Here is a 23,077-nt window from a genome sequence, read left to right as displayed (position 1 = left end):
GATTTCAAACCCAGACCTTTTAACCACTAAGCTGTACTGTCAGAGGACAGAGTTGGGGCAGAACAAACTTGAAGGTGAGCCCGTGAGCCCCTGATCATCTTGCTGCCTGTAGCCAGCCTCCAGTCCTCACTGAGCCCTGGGGACAGCCGCCCAGGTTGGGGCAGTGAATGGAGCAGGGACGGCAACGCCCACAGCCGGCCGGGTCTCATACAAATAGCTATCATGTGGCGCATTTCTGCCCCCGCTTTCCTAAGAAAACAAAGGCCTCATTTCTGGTGCTGACTGATTTCCATAAGGGAATTAGAATGGCTAGTTGTATATCCTTTCGGTAAATATTCCTCTTCCCATTATCACATGGCCAAATGATCCTCTTCAAATTAATACCAGCCATAATTGCTGCAGAATTAACCTCCAGAGACATAATGTTATAGAAAGAGTAAAGTTTTTTCCCCCCCACCCCGCCCTGGTCTTTTGTTTTTTCAGGTAAAGAGTAAAAAAAGCCTTACGTACTTGTTTTCAGTCAAGATAATAAGTAGATTATGATGATATCAGAAAGTTCAAAAACTTCTTCCCTGCTTGACTCTGACTATACAAAAGGCTTTTTGTGGTTGACGTGTTTTGAAGTGCTGTGGGCACTGATGTCAATGGTAACTAATTACACTTGATACTTTACAAGGGGAAACAGAGACTTCTTACAGTAACAACACCATTATATACGGAAGACTGTGTACCAGCCACTGTACCAAGTACCTTGTGTGTGTTATTTCACTGGATCATTAGGACAACCTGGGGAGAAGGGTGTTGGTGGGGGTGGTGATAATTGCTGTCGACTTTTTACAAATGGGGAACAGAGGCCTGGAAAGATGGAGGAACTTGTCCAAAGTCACAGGGTCAAGGGTCACCCTGCCTGGAATTGAACTCACAAATGCCAGACTCAAGATTTGAAGGACTCCCACATCTGTGAGACGTACCATTATGTATGGTGTGTCTGTTTGGAAATACGAGCTACCGACCAAAACTGTATGTGCTTAGTTTAACAAGCTCACACCTATGTAAGCACCGTTGTGGTCAAGAACTAGATGGTTCGATTATTGCCCCAGAAACCCATTATGTATCCCTTCCCAGGAGCACCCATGGGCTTCTTGACATTTCAGGGAAAGCAGATGCCAAGGGAGGGAGGGAAGGAGCTAGGCTTCAGGGGTTCCAAATGCCAGTCTGTACCCACGAGGGCCAGACAGGTAAGTCAGGAATGACAAACAGCAGGTACCCTCTGAGGTAGAGGTGACTCTGTTGTACCTTTCATTCAGGTTAAAATCCTTGGAGTTGCTCTTGACTTTTGTCTTTGTCTCATGTGGTGCCTGCAGCCCATCAGGAAAGCCCTATCTTTATACTCTATTTAGGATTTGACCACTTCTCACTCGCTGGATTGTTAGCCCCTGAGCCAAGCCACCATCACAACGCCCCTGAATTACTAAGATGCTGTCCTAACTGGGCTCCCTGCTTCCCCTGCGCACCCTAATCGTCTGTCCTCAGTGTGGCATCCCCAGTGACCATTCCTCTAAGTCAGATCTTGTGTCACCCCTCCTTTAAAGCTCCCCAGTGGCTCCCATCTCACTCAGAGTAAAAACCAAAGTTCGTCCAAGGGCAAGCAAAGCCCTAAGTGCCCCACACACCCTCTGCCCTCCTTCCCAACTCTTCTTCCCTCCGTTGGCCCTGGTCCAGCCACACTGGTCCCCTGCTGTTCTGGAAAAGTGCCAGCCTGCTTTATTCCCATTTGCTCACCTCCTTCTGAGCGACGCCTTCTCCACAGCCCTATTTAAAATTGCAAACTCCTCTTTACCTGGGACCTCTGGTCTGTTTCCCTGCTTTATTCTTCACCTGCTTATAGACTCTATAATGAATATATTTATCTTATTTGTTATCTGACTCCCTCATGAGGGCAGAGATTTTTGTCTTTCTCAGTCACTGCTGGTCACACGTGGCACCTAGCACCTAGTGGACCCTCCATAAATGTTTATTGTATGAATGAACTGAGGATGTCGGGAGTGCCTGTCCATCAGCACCAGCACCAGCAGATTTTTCCCTTGTAGGATGCAGGCTGTTCTTGCCGGAGCTGTCAATTTTTTTTTTTTAAAACAGAAATGCAGGTATTTCTGAGAAATCTTCAGTTTTCACAAAATGTTGGCAACTAATTCAAATTTTTAAATAAGACTATGTATTGGGGAGCCTGGGTGGCTCAGATGGTTAAAACGAGTCTGTATTAAAAATTTTTTAAAAATCCATTCCTTGGCTGAATTTGACCCACAGGCCCACAGACCCTGGTTTGCACTCTGTAGGGTACGTTGGACTGGCTTTGCCATCTTCACTGAAGACATGCAAGCTTTCCAAAAATAGTAGCCATAAAATTTATTCCTAAGCTTTTCTTCTTTGTCCCTTGGTTCTAGTCCAGAAAACAGAACTCTAGAATCAGAGCAGCAGAGGAGGGATTAGGTAAGGCTCTGGAGAAGGACAGTGTATAAAGGGGCTTCCCACCCGTGAGTCCTTGGATCTGGGGCCTGTGTGGGTGCCCCCTGGTGGGGGCCAGCAGTGGTATTCAAGTGTCCTTAAATGGTTGTCACTTGTCTTCCAGACAGGCATCATCTCCTCCCACAGTGCTGGATCCCAGACAGTCCACCAGGGCAAGACTTGTAGGAAAATACAAACCAAAATGAATTGATAGGCTAAGCCCCTCTGAGGTGTGTTCCTTGGAGGCCAAAGCCCCAAAAGCGTGACCAAACAGGATGCCGGCGAAGGTAAGGGGTAAGAGGCATCCTCTTCTGTTGCTGGCCAAAGGCTAAATCGGTCCATTTCTAGAGAAGTAGTTTGGCAACACTTATCACACGTCCAAATGCATGTATTCTTTGACTAAGGAATTATATTTTAATGAATTTATCCTACAGATACACTCACGTGTGTTTGAAATGAATTGAGATGAGGTTTCTCAATGTGACACTGTTTGTCGTAACAAAAGCTTGAAAATAACCTAAATGTCCTACAGTGTGTAACTAGATAAATTATGCTAGAGCCATGCAATGAAATGCTGCACAGACATCAAAAATAAGAAATAAAATCTGTATGTGCTGATATGTAAAGTCCTCCTACAGGGTTGTTTTATTTAAAAAAAAAAAAGCAGGCTGATAATATTGTGGACACTATGCTACCATTTGTAGCATGAAAGGGGGTGGTAGGTGTATAGCTATTTATTCTTATACGTATAATATATCTCTGGCTCAACACAGAGCAGTCCAGTATCATCAGTTACTTCTAAGAATGGGATTTGGTGACAAAATCGCAAGGAAGAAAAAATTGCCAATAAATTTACTTTAATATATTTTTATTTTTAACTATGTGAATGTTTACTACATTAAAAAGAAAAAGAAATGTCATATTATATGCTTGGAAATCTCCCTAAAGGGGCACCTGGGTGACTCAGTTGGTTAAGCGTCTGCCTTTGGCTCAGGTCGTGATCTCAGGGCCCTGAGATTGAGCTCCACGTCAGGCTCCCTGCTCAGCGGGGAGTCTGCTTCTCCCTCTCCCTCTGCCCCTCCCCTGGCTCTTGTGCTCTCTCTCTTTCTCTCTCTCTTGCTCTCTCTCTCAAATAAAGAAATAAAATCTTAAAAAAAAGCAGTCCCCCTTAAAAGATACCCATTGTAGTATTGTTTATAATAATAAAAAAGGGAAGCAATCTTGTGTGTCAAATAATAGGATATTGGTTAAATAAAAATTTTACCGTATTTAAATTTTGTCTGATTTTATAAATTTCCAATACAACTTTTTTTGCCTTTTCCTCTCTTGATTAAACATATTGCGTGTACCTTCATGTTGGAATATCTCCATTCTTCAGATCTTTTTAGTTTTTTTTCCAGACCTTCGTCAGAAGAGTCTTTTGTTTTCTTCTTTTTTGTTTTGTTGAGGGGTGGTAGCATTTTGTCGAAGAAAGTAATGATAGCTTTAATAACACTGATGACTTAGGGCCAAGAAAAAAATTAGAATAATCAAGTCAGCAAGCTTGATTCTTTTTGGTAGATGTCTACATAACCCTTAATTGATTAAAACATTAATACTGTTTGCTTTTCTGCAGGACTTATTAGATAATCAGCCATAAAGAGAAATTTGTACTATTTCACATAGGTTGAGATAGCTTTCTCTTCCTCTCTAATTCTGCAATTCTAAATTCACTTTTTATTGGAACACCATACATTCCCTTTTCCCTGAAAACACATTGTAGAAAGTGACTTAATCTTTTATGACCTTATTAGCCAAAATCCAGCAATCATTAACATTATTTGACATGTAAACTTGGACAGAACCCTTTTCTTTGCTTTAGTTTTACTTCCCAGTAAAATAAATTGGCCAGGTATTAAGTACTTGGGATGGTGTTGGGCATGCAAGAAATCATAATTGTGTTTACATGTGATACATAATTTGTATCATAACATGCATTTACTCATACTTCTGTAGAGAGTTTGCCTTTCCTTCATAGTACTCTGTAACTGTGATTTTAAAAAAAATTACCAGATTTTTATTCTCCCTCCTTCCCCCAAACACACAAAGGTGATTTTAAAGGATGTGGATTCACTTCTCTACCAGATGGATGCTATTCTGTGGCAAATTTTTTATGTTTCTCTGGGAAAATAAGAAGAAAAAATAAGAATAAGGTAGAGGATTTTTTTTTTAAGTCTGTGTGTTCAATTTGAAGAATTCATCCTAATTCTAAAATTACAATCTTCAAGTTGTTAAAATGGATGTCAAGATAATCTTCTCTTATAAAATGGTAGGCGATCATTATTCTTAATTTCATTTTACTGGTTTCTAAAATCTATTCCTCTAGTAGATGAGGAACGAAAGCTAGATCCTACAGCTGATCATGTAAACTCTGAAATCATTCAAGTCTGAAATCTCCATGATACCTGTATCATACAGTGTGCATTTTCATCAATTTTAAATATTGGGGATTCCAATGGAATATTGTCTTAGCTTGCTGTAACAAAATACCAGAGATTGTGTGCCTTAAACCACAGAAATTTATTTTCTCACTGTTCTGGAGGCTGGAAGTCTGAGATCAGGGTGCCAACATGGTTGGGTTCTGGTGAAGTACCTCTTCCTGGCTTGAGACAGCTGCTTCTCACTTTTTTCTCACATGATAGAGACAGACAGCAAGTTCTCTGGCATCTTTTCTTATAAGGGCACTCATCCCTTCATGAAGGCCCCACTCTCATGACCTAATTGAACCTTAATTACCTCCCACAGACCCCATCTACAAATACCATCACACTGGAGGTTAGGACTTCAACATGTGAATTTTTAAAAGACACAGACACGCAGCCCATTGTGAGTGTTGTTATGGTGTTAGGATGATGTTAGGCCAGGAATCCAGGAAAATTCAAATCCTTTCTTAATTAAGCGACCACTAAATTTCGGGACTAAAGGCAAAACAAGGCAAATAACACTATCACTACCTAAGACTGAAGTCTCAAACCCCAAGGCAAAACTCTGGTAAGCTAAGCAGTTAGGACAGAAGAACTCATTTGCTTTAGGTGGCTGGCTTAAATGAACTGTAACAGAGGTTAAAAATCACAGCCCACGAACCAAGAATGGCTTTTACATTTCAAAGGAATCTAAAGATTTTGTAGCATCTGAAAATTATGAGAAATGCAGATTTTAGTGTTCCTAAATAAAGTTTTATTGAAACACAGTTGTGCTGTTCTTTTATGCATTGTTGTAACTTCTGTGCTACAATGGCAGACTTATATTGTTGCAACAGACCCTGAAAGATTTACTGTCTGGCCCTTTAGAGAAAAAGTTTGCCAATTCTGATATACAAACAAAGCTGACCAGTGATTTGTTTCATCTATTCCCAAGACAAAATCTTAGCTGAAAACATCATTTCAAAAAGATGCAGTCATACCCATCAACACTAAAAGAAATAGATCCAGAGACAGAGTACTTACCCCAAAGCCTGGCATGAGCTGGTCTAGAGATTGTCCACTTCAAGTTGTCTAATGCCACACACCCCTGTTCCAAGAGAAAACTAAGAGGGAAAGACAGATGGCTTCATTGGAGAATGAAAGAAGAAGAGAGGGCCTCAGTCCATGAGCTGATGTTGTCATTCCTTTGAAAAGTTCAGCCCTTACCAAATATAGTCTAGGGTCCTGGAATTGAACCATCCTGAATTAAGATTTATTTTCTTTTGAGTCTCTACCCCTCGATTGATATTTATCCCTGAAGTCAAAGGAGACCGGAGGAATGGAAGCCAAGAGCATGGTACCCTTTCTAGAATTCAGCATTGACCAATGAAATTGGTGGCGCTCTTGACATATCAGGCCTCTTCCTTTGTTTCTGATTTGTTTTTATTTTGTTTATATTGTTTTTATTCTCCCTCCTTCCCCCAAACACACAAAGGTGATTTTAAAGGATGTGGATTCACTTCTCTACGTGGACACCGACGTTCTCTTTCTGAGACCCGTTGATGACATCTGGAAGCTTCTGAGGCATTTTAATGCCACGCAGCTTGCCGCCATGGCCCCTGAGCATGAAATCCCCAAGATTGGCTGGTACAGCCGCTTTGCTCGGCACCCTTTCTATGGCTCTGCGGGAGTTAATTCAGGAGTCATGCTGATGAATTTAACTCGCATAAGAAGTGCCCAGTTTAAGGTAAGGAAATACTTTATATTACATGTTTAAAAATTGGGAGTTTTAGTCATTTCAACAGTGATGTTCCTAGATTGTCAGTGTATTGATTTTGGAAGTAGGTGGCTTGTTGGTGAGGATGGAAGGGGCCAGGGAAGAGGAAAATATTTGGAAAGTTATGAAATATTTGTTCAGGAAAAGTCCCGGTGGTTATGGAATTTAAAAAGCTTCAGCAGAGTTGCTGTTCAGGAATGTTATGTTGCATTTCTGAATTCTATAATGTTTGAACTCTGTGTATACCCAAAGCTTCAAAAGCCATGGAAAATTCTGTGGAATTATCCTCGGGATATATTTATATACATACACAGAGATAAGGCTGCTCGTGGCCTCATCTTTTATCCTAGTAAAGAACTGGAAAGAACCTAAATGAACATCAGTAGAGAACTAGTCAAAAATTAAAAAAAAAAACAAAAAACAAAAAACTCATCCTCCTATTAAGAATTCAATTAATCTATAAGTGAGATAAATTGATATCTAAAAAATACTAAGGGAAAAAGTGAAAATGAGACAAAGCATAGTACCATGAAGTATGATCTCTTTTATGGTTTAGAAATTTCCAGAAGAATACCTAATTGTTAACTGTGGATATATCTGGGGAAAGTGGGGGTGGAGATGGTAGGAGGATGGAGGAAGAATATTTTTACTTCTTAAGTTTATCTTTGTGTGCTGTTTGAATATTTAGTCTATGAATGTGTTGCTTTTACTGGTTCCTGGTCCAGCCCGGATCCATGTGTTATTGATCTAGCAAAACTCTATAGTTTCCAGCTCTAGTTTTGCTTTGTCCTGTGTCTTGAGGCCAGCAGGACCCCTCCCCTGTTTGGTTCATTCCTGGAGGGTTTGAGGGAATCAGTTCCTCTCTATTGTTTCCCAGGGGACAGGATGCATTTGCTTTGCCTCAGCCCCTCTGATGGTTTTCTCTTTTGCAGAACAGCATAATTCCAACAGGCTTGGCTTGGGAGGACATGTTGTACCCTCTGTACCAGAAGTACAAGAATGCCATCACATGGGGAGACCAGGATTTATTAAATATTATTTTTTATTTCAATCCAGGTAGGCTCTCTTGCGAGAATGCTGTTTGTGTAGGAGTCTGCCCACCACGCTGCACAGAGCACATTCCAGCCTGGTCTGTGATTGACTGAGCCTGGGTTGTGCCCGGGTTCCCCTGTGAAATGCGCCCTTTCATTCACACACACCACCACCCATCCCCCCATGCCTCCCCCCCCTCCTCTCGGCCCGGGGGGGCTGCCCTCACGCTGCTGACACAAAAGGCCAAATGTTGCAACCTCCAACACTGGACTCCATTTTTGGAGAATATCTTTTAGAGTTTGGCCACACCATTCTTCTAAGAAGTGTGGTCAAAATTATTTGCAGGGCATAGAACTGAATGCTGACATTATAAGCTAGACAGGGAGGCCCTCCGTGGCTAAACAATTGCTAGATTGAAGGGAATTGATTCTTGGGATCCCTACAGTTAAGTGACTTGTTCGGAGTTAAATGAGCCTAGAATAAGGACTTAGACTTCCATTCCTTTTTCTTTTCGTGTGAGGCAAAAAAAAAAAAAAAAAAAAAAAAAAAAAAAAAAAAAATTCCTTATACTGTATCAATGATTTGGTGGAGTTGGGGGAGGGAGATGAAAATCTCTGATCTGTGTTTTTTGATGTTGACACCTAAAACTAATAAAATTTCCTCTTTTCTTTCTTATTTGCTAAAACCGTATTTAATGTTGTTAGAATCAAAACCATGTTTTCTCCTCGAGAAAGATCTTTGGGGGAGGAAAAAAGCTCTTGTTACCCGGACTTTTCAGTTCATTTCTTTGCCTTTACAAAATCCTAAAATAGAAACTCCTGTCCATAAAGACTTCTGCCTGTGATAACCCGTCATTCTGGAAGCACCTACTATGTACTTGAATTGTTTTTTTTAAACAGAACTCTGAAATAAAACCTAGTCTCACAGGTCTTTGGATCTAGAAGGAGCAAATCCTGGAAAAGAAAAAAAGCAGATTGAAAGAGAGTTTCTGGGGAAAATTCCCACTACGAATTCATTAGAGGAAGGGAAAGTCTTGGCCGTTCGCTGGTGGCATGTTTTAATCTGTTTCCCTCTGACAGTAATAGGAACTTTAAGATCTGTACGTCCTCCTTTTTCTTCCTAAGCCGATTTCATCTTTTTTCTAGGTGTAGATGGATTGGTTAGGACTTTTGGCTGCGTGGAAAAGTTAGTCCCAGAGTTAGTCCAAGCACAAGGGATACTGTTATTAGCAAACTGCTATCTGCTAGAAACCGAGGCAGGAAGGCCAGCAGGCTGGACCCAGGACCTGAAGCGGGAGAGGGAGAATGAGGAGGCGGCCAAGGCGGGCTAGTTTTCTCCCACTGACATTGCTTATTCCTCTCTTTGTGGACCTTCTTCTCTGCTCCTCAGGCCTCAAAGCAAAGTACCCCACGTTTCGTACTCCAGGTGTAGCCACCTGCAAAGATGAACTCCATCCTCACTCTGAATTCCCAGGGGGAGAAACCAGATGGTTCCAGTATGGGTCAGCTAGATCGGGAGCATGCAGCTACGAAATAATGGCTGACATTTATTATTTACTCAGTGCCAGGTGCTGGTCTAAGCATTATCTTCTTTAATCCTCACAACCACCCTGAGAATATGATCCCCATTTTACAGACAAAGATACCAAGGGAGAGTTTGGTAATTTGCAGCACTGCTAACGAGTGACAGAGCAGGGGTATATACCCAGGCTCCTCTGACTTCCGCCCTCTGCGTTTGGGGGAGAGGAGAAGTTCTAAGAGGGGCAATCCTAGAGAGCTGGGGAGACATCCCAAAATGTATCTCTGCACTGAACTATTCGTCCTTTACATATTGCATTTTGCTCTCTGTTATGTGGCTAAAACTATCTTTTAGAAGCCCATCTGGACATATTCCCAAACAGGAATTCTAAAGATTCGCAGTTTCCTCCTCAGAAATCCTCTTAGCCTGTTGCGGATTATTTGAGGACGTGATCAGTGAGTAAATAATACTTGAAGGCAGTTGTAAGCAGCTTTGCAATTAGACAGGAGCCCTTGTCTTTAATTGGAGCTGAAAACCAGCTGAGTTTGATGGCTTCTGTACTCCCCATCTTAAATCCATTGAGTACTCGAATGTTATCAGATAGTTTGAGGTTGTTCTAAACCCTGGTTCTGAGTAGTACCAATAACCAAGTTTTCTAGCTTTCGATCGGCGAGTTCTTAAGTAACTGCTTGATTGCTGTTTCTGTGACCTGCGTTTGATCATCCTTTTACATACTTTCTGCAGGTACTTTATTAAACATGAGATCTTTGAACTGAAACCCATTGATATCCTTCATGTGATAGGCTCTTTCTTTGTTTATTTTGTGGTCACTTTCTATTAACCAGAAAATTAAATTTTAGAAAAAAGATTGGTCATTTTTATCCCTAGAAAGGAGAGAGGGAGAGTGGGGAGAGGAGATTGGCCCTGACACAGGAGATAAACATGCTTGTAGTTATGGTCCTTTGGGGCGCCATGGACGAAGAAGCAATGCACAAGGGACGCCTGGGTGGCTCAGTTGGTTAAGCGTCTGCCTTCGGCTCAGGTCATGATCCCAGGGTCCTGGGATCGAGCCCCGTATCTCCCTCTGCCTGCTGCGCCCCTCCTGCTTGTTCTCCCCACCCCTCGCCCCGACAAATAAATAAATAAAATCTCTTTTTTTAAAAAGGCAATGCACAAAAAACCTGAGCACATGTCTGGAGTGGTATTATTATTATTATAGCCTCCTATAGCCAATAACACCACTTTTGAAAATGTGTTTAAAAGTCATTCGTTTAAAAATGTTTTAAAACTCTTGCCATAATTAGATAGTAAATTGCTATAGGTGTGTAATTGCAGTGCTGGGTCCTAGACAAGAGGAGAGAGCTGGAGCTCAGGAGGGACATGCAGGTCACTCAGCCATAGGACATTTCCTGGCAGGTGAGGCAAGGTAGCTCCTTCAAGGGGTGGAAGATGGAGCTCACAGCTCTACATGTGAGTTTGAGTCTAGGGCAGAGTTCTATAGAAAGGGTAGATTTGACCAAAGCCAGAAGAGCACCCTACACAGAAAGATGTGCTTTAATATGTTTGGGTTGCAGGGAACAAAACTCAGGCCAGCTAAGGAAGGGACCAGGGGGCAGCAGCCCTGGGAACACATGGGTCACATCGGGCTAGGCCTCTTGGGAACTCGCTCTGTGAAACTACTAAGGACCCTAGCTGATTTCTCCATCCCTCAGAGGCCATGGGGCCTTGCCTTTCTCCATGCCTACCTGATTCCGTTCTATTTCTCAGCATTCTGTTTCATGTGGCCCAACCCTGAGCCCACACAGCCTTACAACCCCACAGCCAATGATGATGCATGTTTGGTAACAGCCCCCTTTGTTTCCTAATTCTCACTTTTGAAGAGACAGAGAGAGAGATTTGCCTGGCCCAACCTAGGAAATGACTCCAAGTCCAGCTAAAAACTATTTCTCTTTGATTAGAGAGACTGCCCATGATCTGGTCTTCAGGAGCCAGAAGAGCAAGGCCATGTGGCATTTTCCTCTCTCAGGCATGAACACCTAGGTCTCTCCCTTCTTCAGGAACAATCTCCCTAAAGGTGGGCTGTGGGTAGGGAAAGAAATGAAACCAGCCAAGTATAGATAAGGAGGCAGGGCATCCAGAAGGTAGCAACAGTAGGATTCTGCCCACAGGGAGAGGGAAGAGTTGAAATACCCCTGGAATATACATAGATTGTCATGGATCATACAGGGAGTTGGAGGGGTTTGGTGGGGCCACAGGAAGCAGAACACATAGTCATGTGGTACAGCCTCTTCAGTGGCCCCAGGCGGGCCTTGTTCTCATCCTGCCAGGGTCACTAGGGCCCTGCATTTTGGATATACAGCCACACTGGCTCCTCACCCCACCAAAAGCTCCCAGCATCTGTCAGCGGTGAGCTGTGGGGTTGACAGGCTCAGCTACCTGGCGTTAGGATTGTTCCGGGAAAATGGTAACATCTTCTTGTTTGGGGAGTCTGGGACTTTCATGAGCTCTGATACAAAGCCAAGAATGATGACTGTCAGATACTTGTGGGAAGTATCCTTGCTGCATTTACTTTTTGTCTTTCACGTGCAAGGCTTTGTGCCTGGAGCAGAGTTGGTCTTCAGAAGAGTCAGTTGGTTGAATGAATGGATTTGAGAGACTGGAGTGACAGAGGGAAATGAATGGAAGAGAAAGTCCACAGCAAGGAAATCGAGGAGTGGAAGGAGAGGGAGAAATCCAGAGAAAGCAGGACACACCTGGTAGCAGAAGGTAGAAGGTTCCATTTACTCATTCATTCAGCAGATACTGCTTGAGCACCTACTATGTGCCAGTCATGGTGGCAGGCACTGGGGATAATGCAGCAGACAGAACGGACAAGTGCCTATTTTCACGAAACCTACCTTTTATTGAAAGAGGTAGACTTCCAAAGAACAGCAAGTAGTTGTTACAAATCATGGGTTGTAACAAATGCTATAAAAGGAATAAATAGGGGCACCAGGGTGCTATTGCTATCGGTCGGTTAAGCATCTGCCTTCAGCTCAGGTTATGATCTCAGGGTTGGAGATGGGATGGAGCCCTGAGTTGGGCTCCCTGCTCTGGGGGGAGTCTGCTTCTCCCTCTCCCTCTACCCTCCTCCCCCCACTTGTGCTCACTCTCTCACACGCACGCTCTCTGTCTCTCTTTCAAATAAATAAATAAAATCTTTTTAAAGAAAGGAATAAATGAGGCATTGAGAGAGAGACTTTCAAGGCTGGAGGAAGAGGACTGCTTCTTTAGGTTGTGCGATCAGAACAGTCTTCCTGGAAGAATGTATTGCCCTTTTCTGGAACAAGATGCATTCTGGAAGAAGGAAGAAGAGGATGCCGGGAAAGCTCAGTTCCAGAAGGACCTTTAAAGAAACAAAACTAACAAACAAAAATTAATGATGCATCCAACAGCCTTCATTCTATTGGTAGTGTAGCGAGTGAGTAGCAAACCTGTTTCACCATGAAGTGAAAATGATCAGGCATGAGCTGTTCCAGAATCTTAGAGAACCCAAGAGTACAAAATAATCAGAAACGTAAGGAGCAATCAATTCACACGGCACTTTGCAAATAGTTAGGAGGCTCTGGAAATAAATGTAGACTCCTGAAGTGATCACTAAGGGATTTCAGAGCCATAGATAATCAGTTAATGGGCTTCTTTATGTAAAAATGAAGAGGAAAATAGCAAAGACTAGGAGTTTGAAGAGGGGTTAGCTTGAAAAAAAGATTTTAAAATAAATTGCAGTGGTTCGAGGCTTTGGGGATTTGGAATTTTAAAACCATTCATCATATTATTTCCTGAGCAGTGGAAAGTAACCTGTTTCCCCATGCTGTCATTTTTAAAACCATCAGATTTTGACAGTCCTGATAATCTTGCTTAAAATAGATCCATTTCAGAATGGTTATTGATCATGTGCCAAATAGACATCATTAGTCCACTCTGCATGTTCATCAGCTGATCTCCGTAGATGTTCCCTCTTTAGTCCACCCCATGATGCTAGTTTGACCCCTCTCCTCCTCCCCCCACCTCCCGCCCGTTAACCAAATGGAGATTTCAGAGTGTAACCCATGCAAAATGTATCTGTGAATAAAAAGACACAACTGTTACTTTTAACTGCCCACTCTTGATTTCCCTTTCTTTGGATTACAGGGCCCCAGTTTTCTTAGGAGAATTACTCTTCTCTCTCTCTCTCTCTCTCTCTCTCTCCCTCCCCCACCCCCCACCTGCTTTTGCATGCAGTCCTAGAACTCCGTCTGCTCCTGACTTCCACTCACCCGGTCAGACCACATCCTCGGAACCTGAGTCTGGGGATCCAAGAGCAGAAAGTAGCCAAGGTTTCGGTGTTGGCGATGTTGGCAGCCGTGCTGAAGAGCTCACATTAATTAGTGCCCACCTGTCAGAGTCCAGGAGCTGCCCCACAACCTGACCCGGTTCAGCTTTACCTCTGATTTTATGAGCTACTCCCTCTCTTTTCAAGGAAAAATTCTTTTCCTTTTTTTTTCTTCAAGCTGGAATCAAAGTTAGTTCCTTGCAATCCAACATAGATATATATTTCTTGAATATTTTAGGTCCGAGCAGTCTGTTTATATGACAGCTTTGCTACCGTTATCTTAGCCCTTTGAAGAGACTGAATTTATCCCAGCAAAATTAAATAGCTTATCTTTCGTAAAGCACACTCTGATTTCCAAACTCTTCACCATGATCAGGCCATTTTCTCTTCCTTGAATCTTCTTCCAGGGCTCCATTTTTGACTGTCAAAATCCCATCCTTAGTTTGTAAGTCTGAGTTTAAATGAAACTGTACTGAAATATCCTCCTTTCTATGAATCCTGATAAAAACATGTTCATTTTGACTTTACTACATACTGTCTCCCTTACAAGAGTATAAATTCCCCAAGGGCAGGAGCAGAGCCTTATCATCCAGCGACACCAATGTCTTGCAGTGTGTGAATGAATTCTTCTTTCAGTTACAAGCTTTTTGCATTTCTTCCTCTGAAAAATTCTGAAGGGAATTGTAAAGATGTGAATTGAATTCTGTCTGGAATCCAGTTTCATAGTTGAGATTCAACAGCTGGGTTTTAGCTGGTCTTTAGGAAATCAACAAACCCCTAAATTATGAACAAGTGTTCTTAAATATGCCCAGTTGTACCTTTCCAATGATAAGGTCGAAGGCTTTCATTAGACTCTGAGATCTGTGATCCATAAAAGGTTAAGAATGACTGGCCACCTGCATATCTAGAAACAACTGGAGTAAAACCTTTATTACCAAGGTACCGTGTGTTGAGAACTATGCTAGGCTCATTCCCTTTTTGTTTTATTCTTCCAGTAACCTAATGCAATAGTTCTTATAACAATAACAATGGTCATAGTCATGATTACAGCTTACAGTTATTGCATGCTTTCTATGTGTCGTACCGTTCCAAATACTTGTATTGATAAGTTCACTTGGTACTCCCCAGAATCCTACTGGATAAAATATTTACGGTCCTCCCCCATTTACAGATGATGAAACTCAGGCTCAGAAAAATTACGTAATTTGGCTGAGTTCATGCAAGTAGGGTCAGTCCTGTCATTCAAAGACAGTGTGGGTTGACTCCAGGGCTTGCTCCCTTAGCCATTTCACTATTAGCATAATAAAGCTGGAGTTCAACCCCAGATAACTTAGCTTCTTTTTACTGCTTCAAAATTGAGGTCCAGATAACTCATCAAGGTTGTAGAGCTAGGAGACGGTGGAAGCCAACTTTGAACACACATTTATCTGATTTCAAAGCCTTTCTATTTCATCTTCTGCCCTGGAATGCCCTCACTGGGTGTGGTCCTCTCAGGAGGCTGCAAAGAAAAGGAAGGTTTCCTTAGCAGTGGGGTCCTATACTACCTGCGAAGAGGCAAAAACCTCCATCACCAATCTCAAATGCCACAAAGGCAGGAACCAGACTTTCCTTTGTCCGCTGGGTACAAAGCAGGCACTCAATAAATATTTGTTGATTCAATCAGCGTATTTACAAAAACAGATGGATTCTAGGGCAGTTCACTCAGCAGGGAACATTAGCAGGTGCTTAAGCAGGGATTCAATTGCAAATACCGAAGCAGGTATCATAAATGAGCGATGCGATTCATGGGGTTCCGAAAGGCCACAATTGGTCTGAGGTCAGACACAGTTTAAAAGCACACAAGCACTTTTAATACTTTCTGTCACAGAATCCTCACGCCCACCCCCTGCACTAGAATGCAGAAAAGTCACACAATTCCAAGAGGAGTTTAAATCTAGATAATATGACTTCAGGGTGAGCCCTACCCTCTCCCAGCTATGGATTATATATGTACAAGTGTGGAAATGAATGCAAGTAAGAGCAGCATCCCGGTGGAAAGGCGTTCTCCCGAGGAAAGGAAAATCTCGCAGGGTGTTGTGAATGATTAAGAATTGGAGGGTGCCTGGGTGTCACCATGGCCCATAAAGACTGAGTGGTAGAATTATTGCACACAGTCCACCAGAGGGGATGTGTGATGATCTCTTCCTTGTTTGCTTTCCATCTCGAAGCTCTCTGGAAGCAGTCTCTAAGAAGGGATGGCCGTCAGCCCAACCCACGAGCATATCTCTATGTTGCTTTTCTGACAACGGTAATTGATTTGCTCTAATGCTTCTGTGTTCTCACAGGGGGCCTTTCTCATGAACAGTGACACACACTCACGGAGAGCTTTGATTCCTACTGCTCTTGCCCCAGCCCTTAAAGGCATCAAGCTGAGGAGCCAGGAAGCTCAGGGGTCGTGAATTTGTTGCTAATTTTATAATCCTAGCCGTCCAACAGGATTAGAGCCGAGTTTCTCAACCTTGGCACTGCTACTCTTGTGGAGGTTGTCCTATTCATTGTGGAATGTTTAGAGTATCTCTGGTCTCCACCCACTAGAGACTAGTGGCCTCCTCCATGTATGACAACCAGTATCTCCCTCCAAACATCGCCAAATGGCCCCCGGGGAGGCCCTGGCAAAGAACCACCAGATTCGAGATACACATACAAGTACACAAGTGTGCACATGCTCACCCACAATGTGTATAGTCGCCTTGACACAGGGACTTTTTTATTTCTTTGCTCTTTTGGGGGGGTTCTCCCCTTTACTGTTGTAGTTTTTTGTTTTTTCCTTCCATTTTGATTTTGTTGGTTGGTTGGTTTTTAATCCAAAGAGGAACCTTTGCTTCAAACTTGATTCCAATTTTCCAAGTCTGTCTGTTTCATAAAACCTTCCCTCAGAGTGGGTTGTAAGTGCTAACACGGTTGACCGCCACTGTGTGCTTGGCATTCGGTGGAGCATTTTACCCATGTCTTTTAAATCTAATCATCCCGGTGGGAGGGAGTTCCTATCCTACCCATATTACAGATGAGGAAAGTGAAGCACAGGGAGGCTGAATCGCTGGACCTAGGTTGCAGTGTTTTTGAGTGAGAGAGTGTGGGTTTGGACCTGACTTTGTTGGCCTCCTTGTCCCCAGTGCATTGCCCTCCTTTTTGGGGGTGAAACCTACAACATCACGAGTATGTGCCCCTTCCATTCCTGATCTCAAAATAGGGACAAAATATGGTGAAGGTTGGACCGTGAGTCCCAGTCACACTCCCAGGCACTGAAATCGCGTGTGGTGTGCAGGGTATGGAAACACGGGTTTAACCAGCAGGTGCGCAGAGGAGACAGGGCACTGACTGCGGACGCGTCTTTCTCTTGTCACCACCAGAGTGTCTCTATGTGTTCCCCTGCCAGTGGAACTACCGTCCCGATCACTGCATGTACGGGAGCAACTGCAAAGAAGCTGAGCGGGAAGGCGTGTCTGTCCTGCACGGGAACCGAGGTGTCTACCATGACGATAAGCAACCCACTTTCAAAGCACTCTATGAAGCAATACGGGATGTAAGTGTGTCCGCTACCCTCCCCCCCACTCCGCCGTATAGCAGACGCATGCGCACTCCACATGAGGCAGGACAGTTGCTTGGGTCCCCGGCACCTTGGAAGGCCAAAGAATTCCCCAAAAGCATTGAGTTCTGCCCCTTTCCCCAATCTCAGGTACCACCTCACTGTATCAGCTCGCTCCCTCATATTATAGCCACTCCTAATCTTTACAAGTAAGTCACTATTGTGGCGGGGGGGGGGGGGGTGGTCCTTAAATAAGTTCACTTGAGGAAATTAAAGACCCAGAAAGAAACCCTCTCTGCCATTTGCCATAACAGAGGGGAATGTGTTAGGGTAAAGATCATGTAATAAGAACAGAATGATACCATTCAGCACAAGCTGAGTGTGTTGCCTGGTTGCCAGCATCCTGTCGAGAAATCCGGTGTGGAGGTGGTCAATTAGGACAAGGGATCAAACTAAAAGTAAAAATCAAGTCTTTATGTACATACTGCAGCGGTGCAAGCAAGAGGCAGAAAGAGGCACGAGCTCCCCTGTGTTGCGTACGTACCCAGCAAGGGGTACTGGTCAAGAGAATGCAGCAGAGAGGCAGAGATCCTCTCAAGGCTCCTGCATCCTTATGGACTTGTAGGCCAGGGGAGGGGGAAGGAGAAGGAAAAGAGGGACGAGTGGAAGGATACCCCTCCTTTCCCAGGAGACCTCCAAATGGAGGTGTCTGGGATAGGAATGTAGGTACGAATTTGAGCGTGGCTGGCCCGGGGTAGGGGCCTGAATTCTTGACTCAACTCCTTCAAGTAAACTTGCCTGTGCACCAAATCTCGTGTCAGGAGGGCAGCTCCCCATCCCTCCAGAGGACTGCCAGCAGCCTTATCATTACCTGTGGTTGAGTCTGAAAGACCAGACATAGGATTTTGGCCTGGAGCTGGACTTCTCACAGCCTCAGGCCCCCTCTTACCACCTCGGAGAGATTGATTAGCAAGTGTTGAGGTGTTAAAGATGCCTGGGAACTATCTTCTTGCAGTGCAGTAAATGGGAAGGTTGAAAGAAACTTACTTTGGGGCGCACTACCTAAAATGCCAGATATTGCTGGCCCTTGCCTTTCATCCCACACTTGGGGAAACGCTGCATTCCACATTGCTTTTTACCTTGAGATCACTAGGGGGAAACCAGCAACAGAGATTCAGGGATGTCCCTTTTGAAACGGTAATTCCAAGACATAGAGTAGGGGTCAGGGAACTTGGGCCAGATCTGTCTTGCTGCCTGTGTTTGTAAGTTGTGTGGGCTGGGAACGGATTTGTAAATCATTGGGAAAAAAAGAATATTTCATGTCGTGAGAAAATTATATGCAATTCAGATTTCAGCATTCATAAATAAAGTCGTATCGGGACGCAGTGACACCCATTCATTTATGTGTTTGTCTGTGGCTGCTTTCAGTGGAAGAGATGAGTATTTATAACAAACTGTGTGGCCCACAAAGTCTAAAATATTTACTGTCTAGCCCTTTATAGAAAAAATTTGCTGACCCCAGACATAAAGTATGTAGACTTTGTTAGAGATATTTTTCTTAAGAATCCACGAACCCTCACGGTTTCACAAATGGCCCTTGGCGGGAGCGAATCCCGAGACACAGGAACACATTTTTGTGTGTGTGAAAAATGTGCATCTTGCTAAGGAGAGTCTCTGGAATTCCAGAATTTTCTCTGCAGGGAACGAGATTAGCCTGCATGTAAGCTAACACCGCTTTCGTCTCCTGCATTTCCTGCTGTTGGTTTTCAAAGACCAAGTGATTTAATTACACAGAAAACTTCTTATGTACTTAATGATATCATTACTTTAGATATTCAAACACTGACTCCGGGGCAGAGCCATTCAGGAGTGCAAAGAGAAGTTAAATGAGTTTGCAGCAGTCCATCAGAGACGTGCTTGGGTTTCTTCTGTGATCTGCCAGCCCTAGTCTGGAATAGAGCAACTGTGGTTCTTGAGTTACCATGCGTCTTGTTTGCTTTCTGGAGGAACAGAAAGAAAGCCAAATAACTGGGTCATAAATGATCCTGCCAAATACACACAGTGGTGATCCTCACATGGACCTACAAGGACCATTTGCATTCAGGGTTTTAATCAGGAATATCACTAACCCCATCCTCTAACGGGAACAAACATGGACTCCCTCTTGAAAGACACGTTTACCCACTCTCCACAGGGCGGCGCACCATGTGGTGGGGTCAGGGCCTGGCTTGGGGATGGACAGACCTCAATGCAAGGCCCAATTTTTGTCCCTTTCTGGTTATTAGTCATTAACTCTGTGCTCTTACCTTACTGGGCCTCAGTTTCCTCATTATCTCCTCAAATGGAGATAATAATATCATCTGCCTCGTAAAATTGTTGTGAGGATTCCACAAAATGATGGTTTTTAGATTTTATTTATTTATTTATGAGAGCATGAGAGCTGGGGAGGAACAGAGGAGGGCGAGGGAGAGGAAACAATCTTCAGCAGACTCCACACCGAGTGTGGCACCCCATGCGGGGCTTTACCTCATGACCCTGAGATCATGATCTGAAAGGAAAACAAGAGCTAGAAGCTCAGGGGCACCTAGGGGGCTCAGTCGTTAAGCAGCTGCCTTCGGCTCAGGTCATGATCCCAGGGTCCTGGGATCGAGCCCCACATCGGGCTCCCTGCTCAGCGGGAAGCCTTCTCCTCCCTCTCCTACTCCCCCTGCTTGTGTTCTCTCTGTCAAATAAATAAATAAAATCTAAAAAAAAAAAAAAAAAGAGTTGGATGCTCAACTGACTGCACCACCCAGGCACCCCAAAATGATGTTTTTTTTAAGCTTGTAATACAGTGCCTGACATACAGTTGTGCTCAATAATTAGAAGTTGTTTCGATGATAGCAGTTTCACACTTACCTCCTTCCCTACCTTGTCCACATTGTCTCACTCGCTCTCTCTTCCTCTGTCTGTAAAGATGTTTTCTCTCTCTCAAACTGTATTTCTTTCTCCCTTCATCTCTCTCTGAAAGTATTCTTCCTGTCCCTCCCCTTTCCCTCTCCATCTCTTCTCTCTCTCTCTCTCTCTCACTTGCCCACACAAACCCTAAGCCTCGGTGTCTGTGTTTGTGCAAACGGAAAGTGCAGTCTCCTTCCATTGTGATCCAAGGACGTCATCTATCAGGTAGACATTCTGTCAGTAATTCTTCCAGCCAGCATCTACGAAGAGCCTATTTTATGCAGGAACAATTCTAGGTTCTAGGCACTCAGAAGTTAACAAGACCAACAAAGCCCGGTCGTCGGGAAGCATGTACTGTGGGTGGAGGAAGCCACAATACTCACATGGACAAAGAAAGGAAGAAAAATTGTACCAGGTAGTGAAAGGTACAATTTTACAAAGGTAAAAGGGAACAATAGCAGGGTGATGGGCTGAGAGTCACGGGCAGGGAAGAGCGCTCGAGAGCTGGTGTCCTCAGGGGACCTCCTCAAGACTGATATGTGATCAATGGAGGCAGCTATGGGGTAGTCTGGGGGAGGATCCTGCTAAGTAGAAGGAGTAACCCAAGGAAAGCCCGGGAGGCAGGGATGAGTTTGGTGTGCCCAAAGGGAGGGAAGAAGCCAGGTTAACCGGAAGGACAGAGACACCCAAGGAGAGTTCCAGGTCACATGGAGCCTTGAGGACAAGAGAGGAGTTGGAATCTTAAGTGCAGCGCAAAGCCCCTGCAGGAAAATGATATGGTCTGATTTAGGCTTTAAAAATATCACCTCAGTAACTCAGTGCAAGGAGGCAAGAGTGAGAACACAAGGGCTATTTATGAAGAGTTACTGCAGCCATCGAGGTGAGACATGGGGGCAACAGGAAGGTGGGCAGCGGTGGCCACATGAAGGCATCGTGGTAAGGAGAGATTTTACAGTGCTTGCTGATAGCCTGGATGAGGGATGTGGGGGAAAGAGAGAACCAAGGATGACTCCAAGGCTCTGACCTATTCTTTTCCTGTCCCTAGGGATACCGTGGTGAAAAAGGAGTTAATCAGTGGTCTAAATTGGGCTGAGAAAAAAAAACAGTTGTCCCAAACATGGTCCTTCTTGTGTTACATAATGCATAATCTCCTTCTGGGAAGAAATTCACATTTCTGATAAACATGCTTAAGCAATATTTCTGATGAACTTTAAAAGGATTAAAACTTGTTCTAGGAAACCGGACACCCACCCACTCTGCTGCCGGGCAAGCATGTACTGACCGTTCACCGTTCTTTTCTTCCTTTTTTTTTTTTTTTCCTAATCTTTTTGTATAAAATTTCCTCGCCAACAATGAATCTTTGACTTGACCTACTGGAGGCCTTTTCCATTTCTACCAGTTTGTAATAAAAATTTGAACATGCTCATAACTAAGTGGTCAAAAAGATTTATTTTGGAAAATTCTGCTCATAAACACCTTTCATGGGAAACCAAGAGAATTTCAAATCAAAAGCCCAGTATTATGTGGGGAAAAAACAACAACAACCAATATTTGGTACCTGAATTATTTTAAAATGAAGTTCAGTGATGATAAATTTTACTAGTAATGGCTAAACTCTGGACTTCATGAGATTACTATAGACATACCCTAAAGTTTCTTCATTAAGAGTACAACAAACAGGTGCCTGGGTGGCTCAGTTGGTTAAGCATCCGACTCTTGGTTTCGGCTCAGGTCATGATCTCAGGGTCATGAGATCGAGCCCCATGTCTGGCTTTGTGCTCAGGAGGGAGTTGGCTTGAGAGTCTCTTGTTCCCTCTTCCTTTGCCCTGTGTGCTCTGGCACGTGGGCACTCTCTCTCTCTGAAATAAATAAATCTTAAAATAAGTTGCAACAAATGCAAAAAATATGAAGAATTCAATGTTTTATCGCAGATTTCAAGTCTCTACTCACGCCTTGCTTCTCCTCAGCAAGAGCATACTAAATAGAGAATATCTTGACCTTGAAGATATATTTTGATCTTAGATTTTAAGAGCTTTAAGGACCCAAATAAATCATCTTTTTTTTTTTTTAGAGGTAAAGAAACTGAGGCCCAGGGATGGTAAGTAATTGCCTGGGGCTGCACAGGATTGAATCAGGTTTTGAATCCCCATCAAATGTCTTGGAACATCCAAACCTATGCCTGCATGCTTAATTCCCTGTTTCATTTTTTAGTAAATGTTGTTTGCATTTTAAATGGCATTTTAGTCACTAAATTTTCTATCATTTTTTTTAAATCCTTTTTTAGTTTCCCTTTCAAGATAATCTCTTTCAATCCATGTATTACCCGCTCCAGCTGAAGTTTTTGGAGACTGTGCACACTTTATGTGGACGAATCCCACAAGTGTTTTTGAAGCAAATTGAGAAAACAATGAAAAGGGCTTATGAGAAACACGTCATCATCCAAGTGGGCCCCAACCAGATGCACTGAATATTTTTCATATTGTCACAAGTGGATTCAGCCTCTCGAGAACAAGGCAACGTTCATCTTTAAGCTGCCTGGATCTCTTCGTGTGAATATTTAATGGTGCTCTGTGACAGTTGCGTTTAAAAGGCCTCATTACAGTTTCCTCAATTATTTGCCCCTAAAAGGAAATATGCTTTAATTTTTTTTAAATTGCTATTTATCTCTCTGTTTTTTTTTAAATTGTATTATTACTCACTTAACATTGTTCAAACAGGTGGAGCTAGCTGTGAAAAGGAACTTTTGTGAGTCTTCCAATTCCTGTTAAATGTCTGAGACCACGTCAGTGACATCTCATGTGGTGTATTAATCTAATATTCTTGTGACTCTCTCTATGCAATGGACTCCCCCATATCCTTGTTATAAAAGTAATACATGCTTGTTGTAAAACAGAAAAATGTTAAAAACTTGTAGGGAATACAGATCCGTGGACCAAAATCAAAATTAGATT

At 43.3% G+C, this 23,077-nt stretch overlaps 1 protein-coding gene across 1 annotated transcript in view; it reads left to right on the top strand.

Annotated features, from left to right (window-relative positions):
- The window catches only part of GXYLT2 (glucoside xylosyltransferase 2), a 95,278-nt gene extending 72,540 nt beyond the window's left edge, over window positions 1-22,738 (top strand). The window contains exons 4-7 of the mRNA XM_088021845.1: window positions 6,442-6,693; window positions 7,656-7,779; window positions 17,014-17,186; window positions 22,411-22,738. Of these exons, the coding sequence (XP_087877971.1) occupies window positions 6,442-6,693; window positions 7,656-7,779; window positions 17,014-17,186; window positions 22,411-22,593 (732 nt within the window). The 3' untranslated portion in view covers window positions 22,594-22,738. The remainder of the gene's footprint in view (window positions 1-6,441; window positions 6,694-7,655; window positions 7,780-17,013; window positions 17,187-22,410) is intronic.
- Window positions 22,739-23,077: the final 339 nt, after the last annotated feature.

This window comes from Eumetopias jubatus, unplaced genomic scaffold (assembly GCF_037043125.1).
Source record: "Eumetopias jubatus isolate StellerSeaLion01/CBP00866 unplaced genomic scaffold, mEumJub1_p1.0 scaffold_1, whole genome shotgun sequence".
NCBI lineage: Eukaryota > Metazoa > Chordata > Mammalia > Carnivora > Otariidae > Eumetopias > Eumetopias jubatus.
This window is presented reverse-complemented; position numbering and strand designations above follow the sequence as displayed.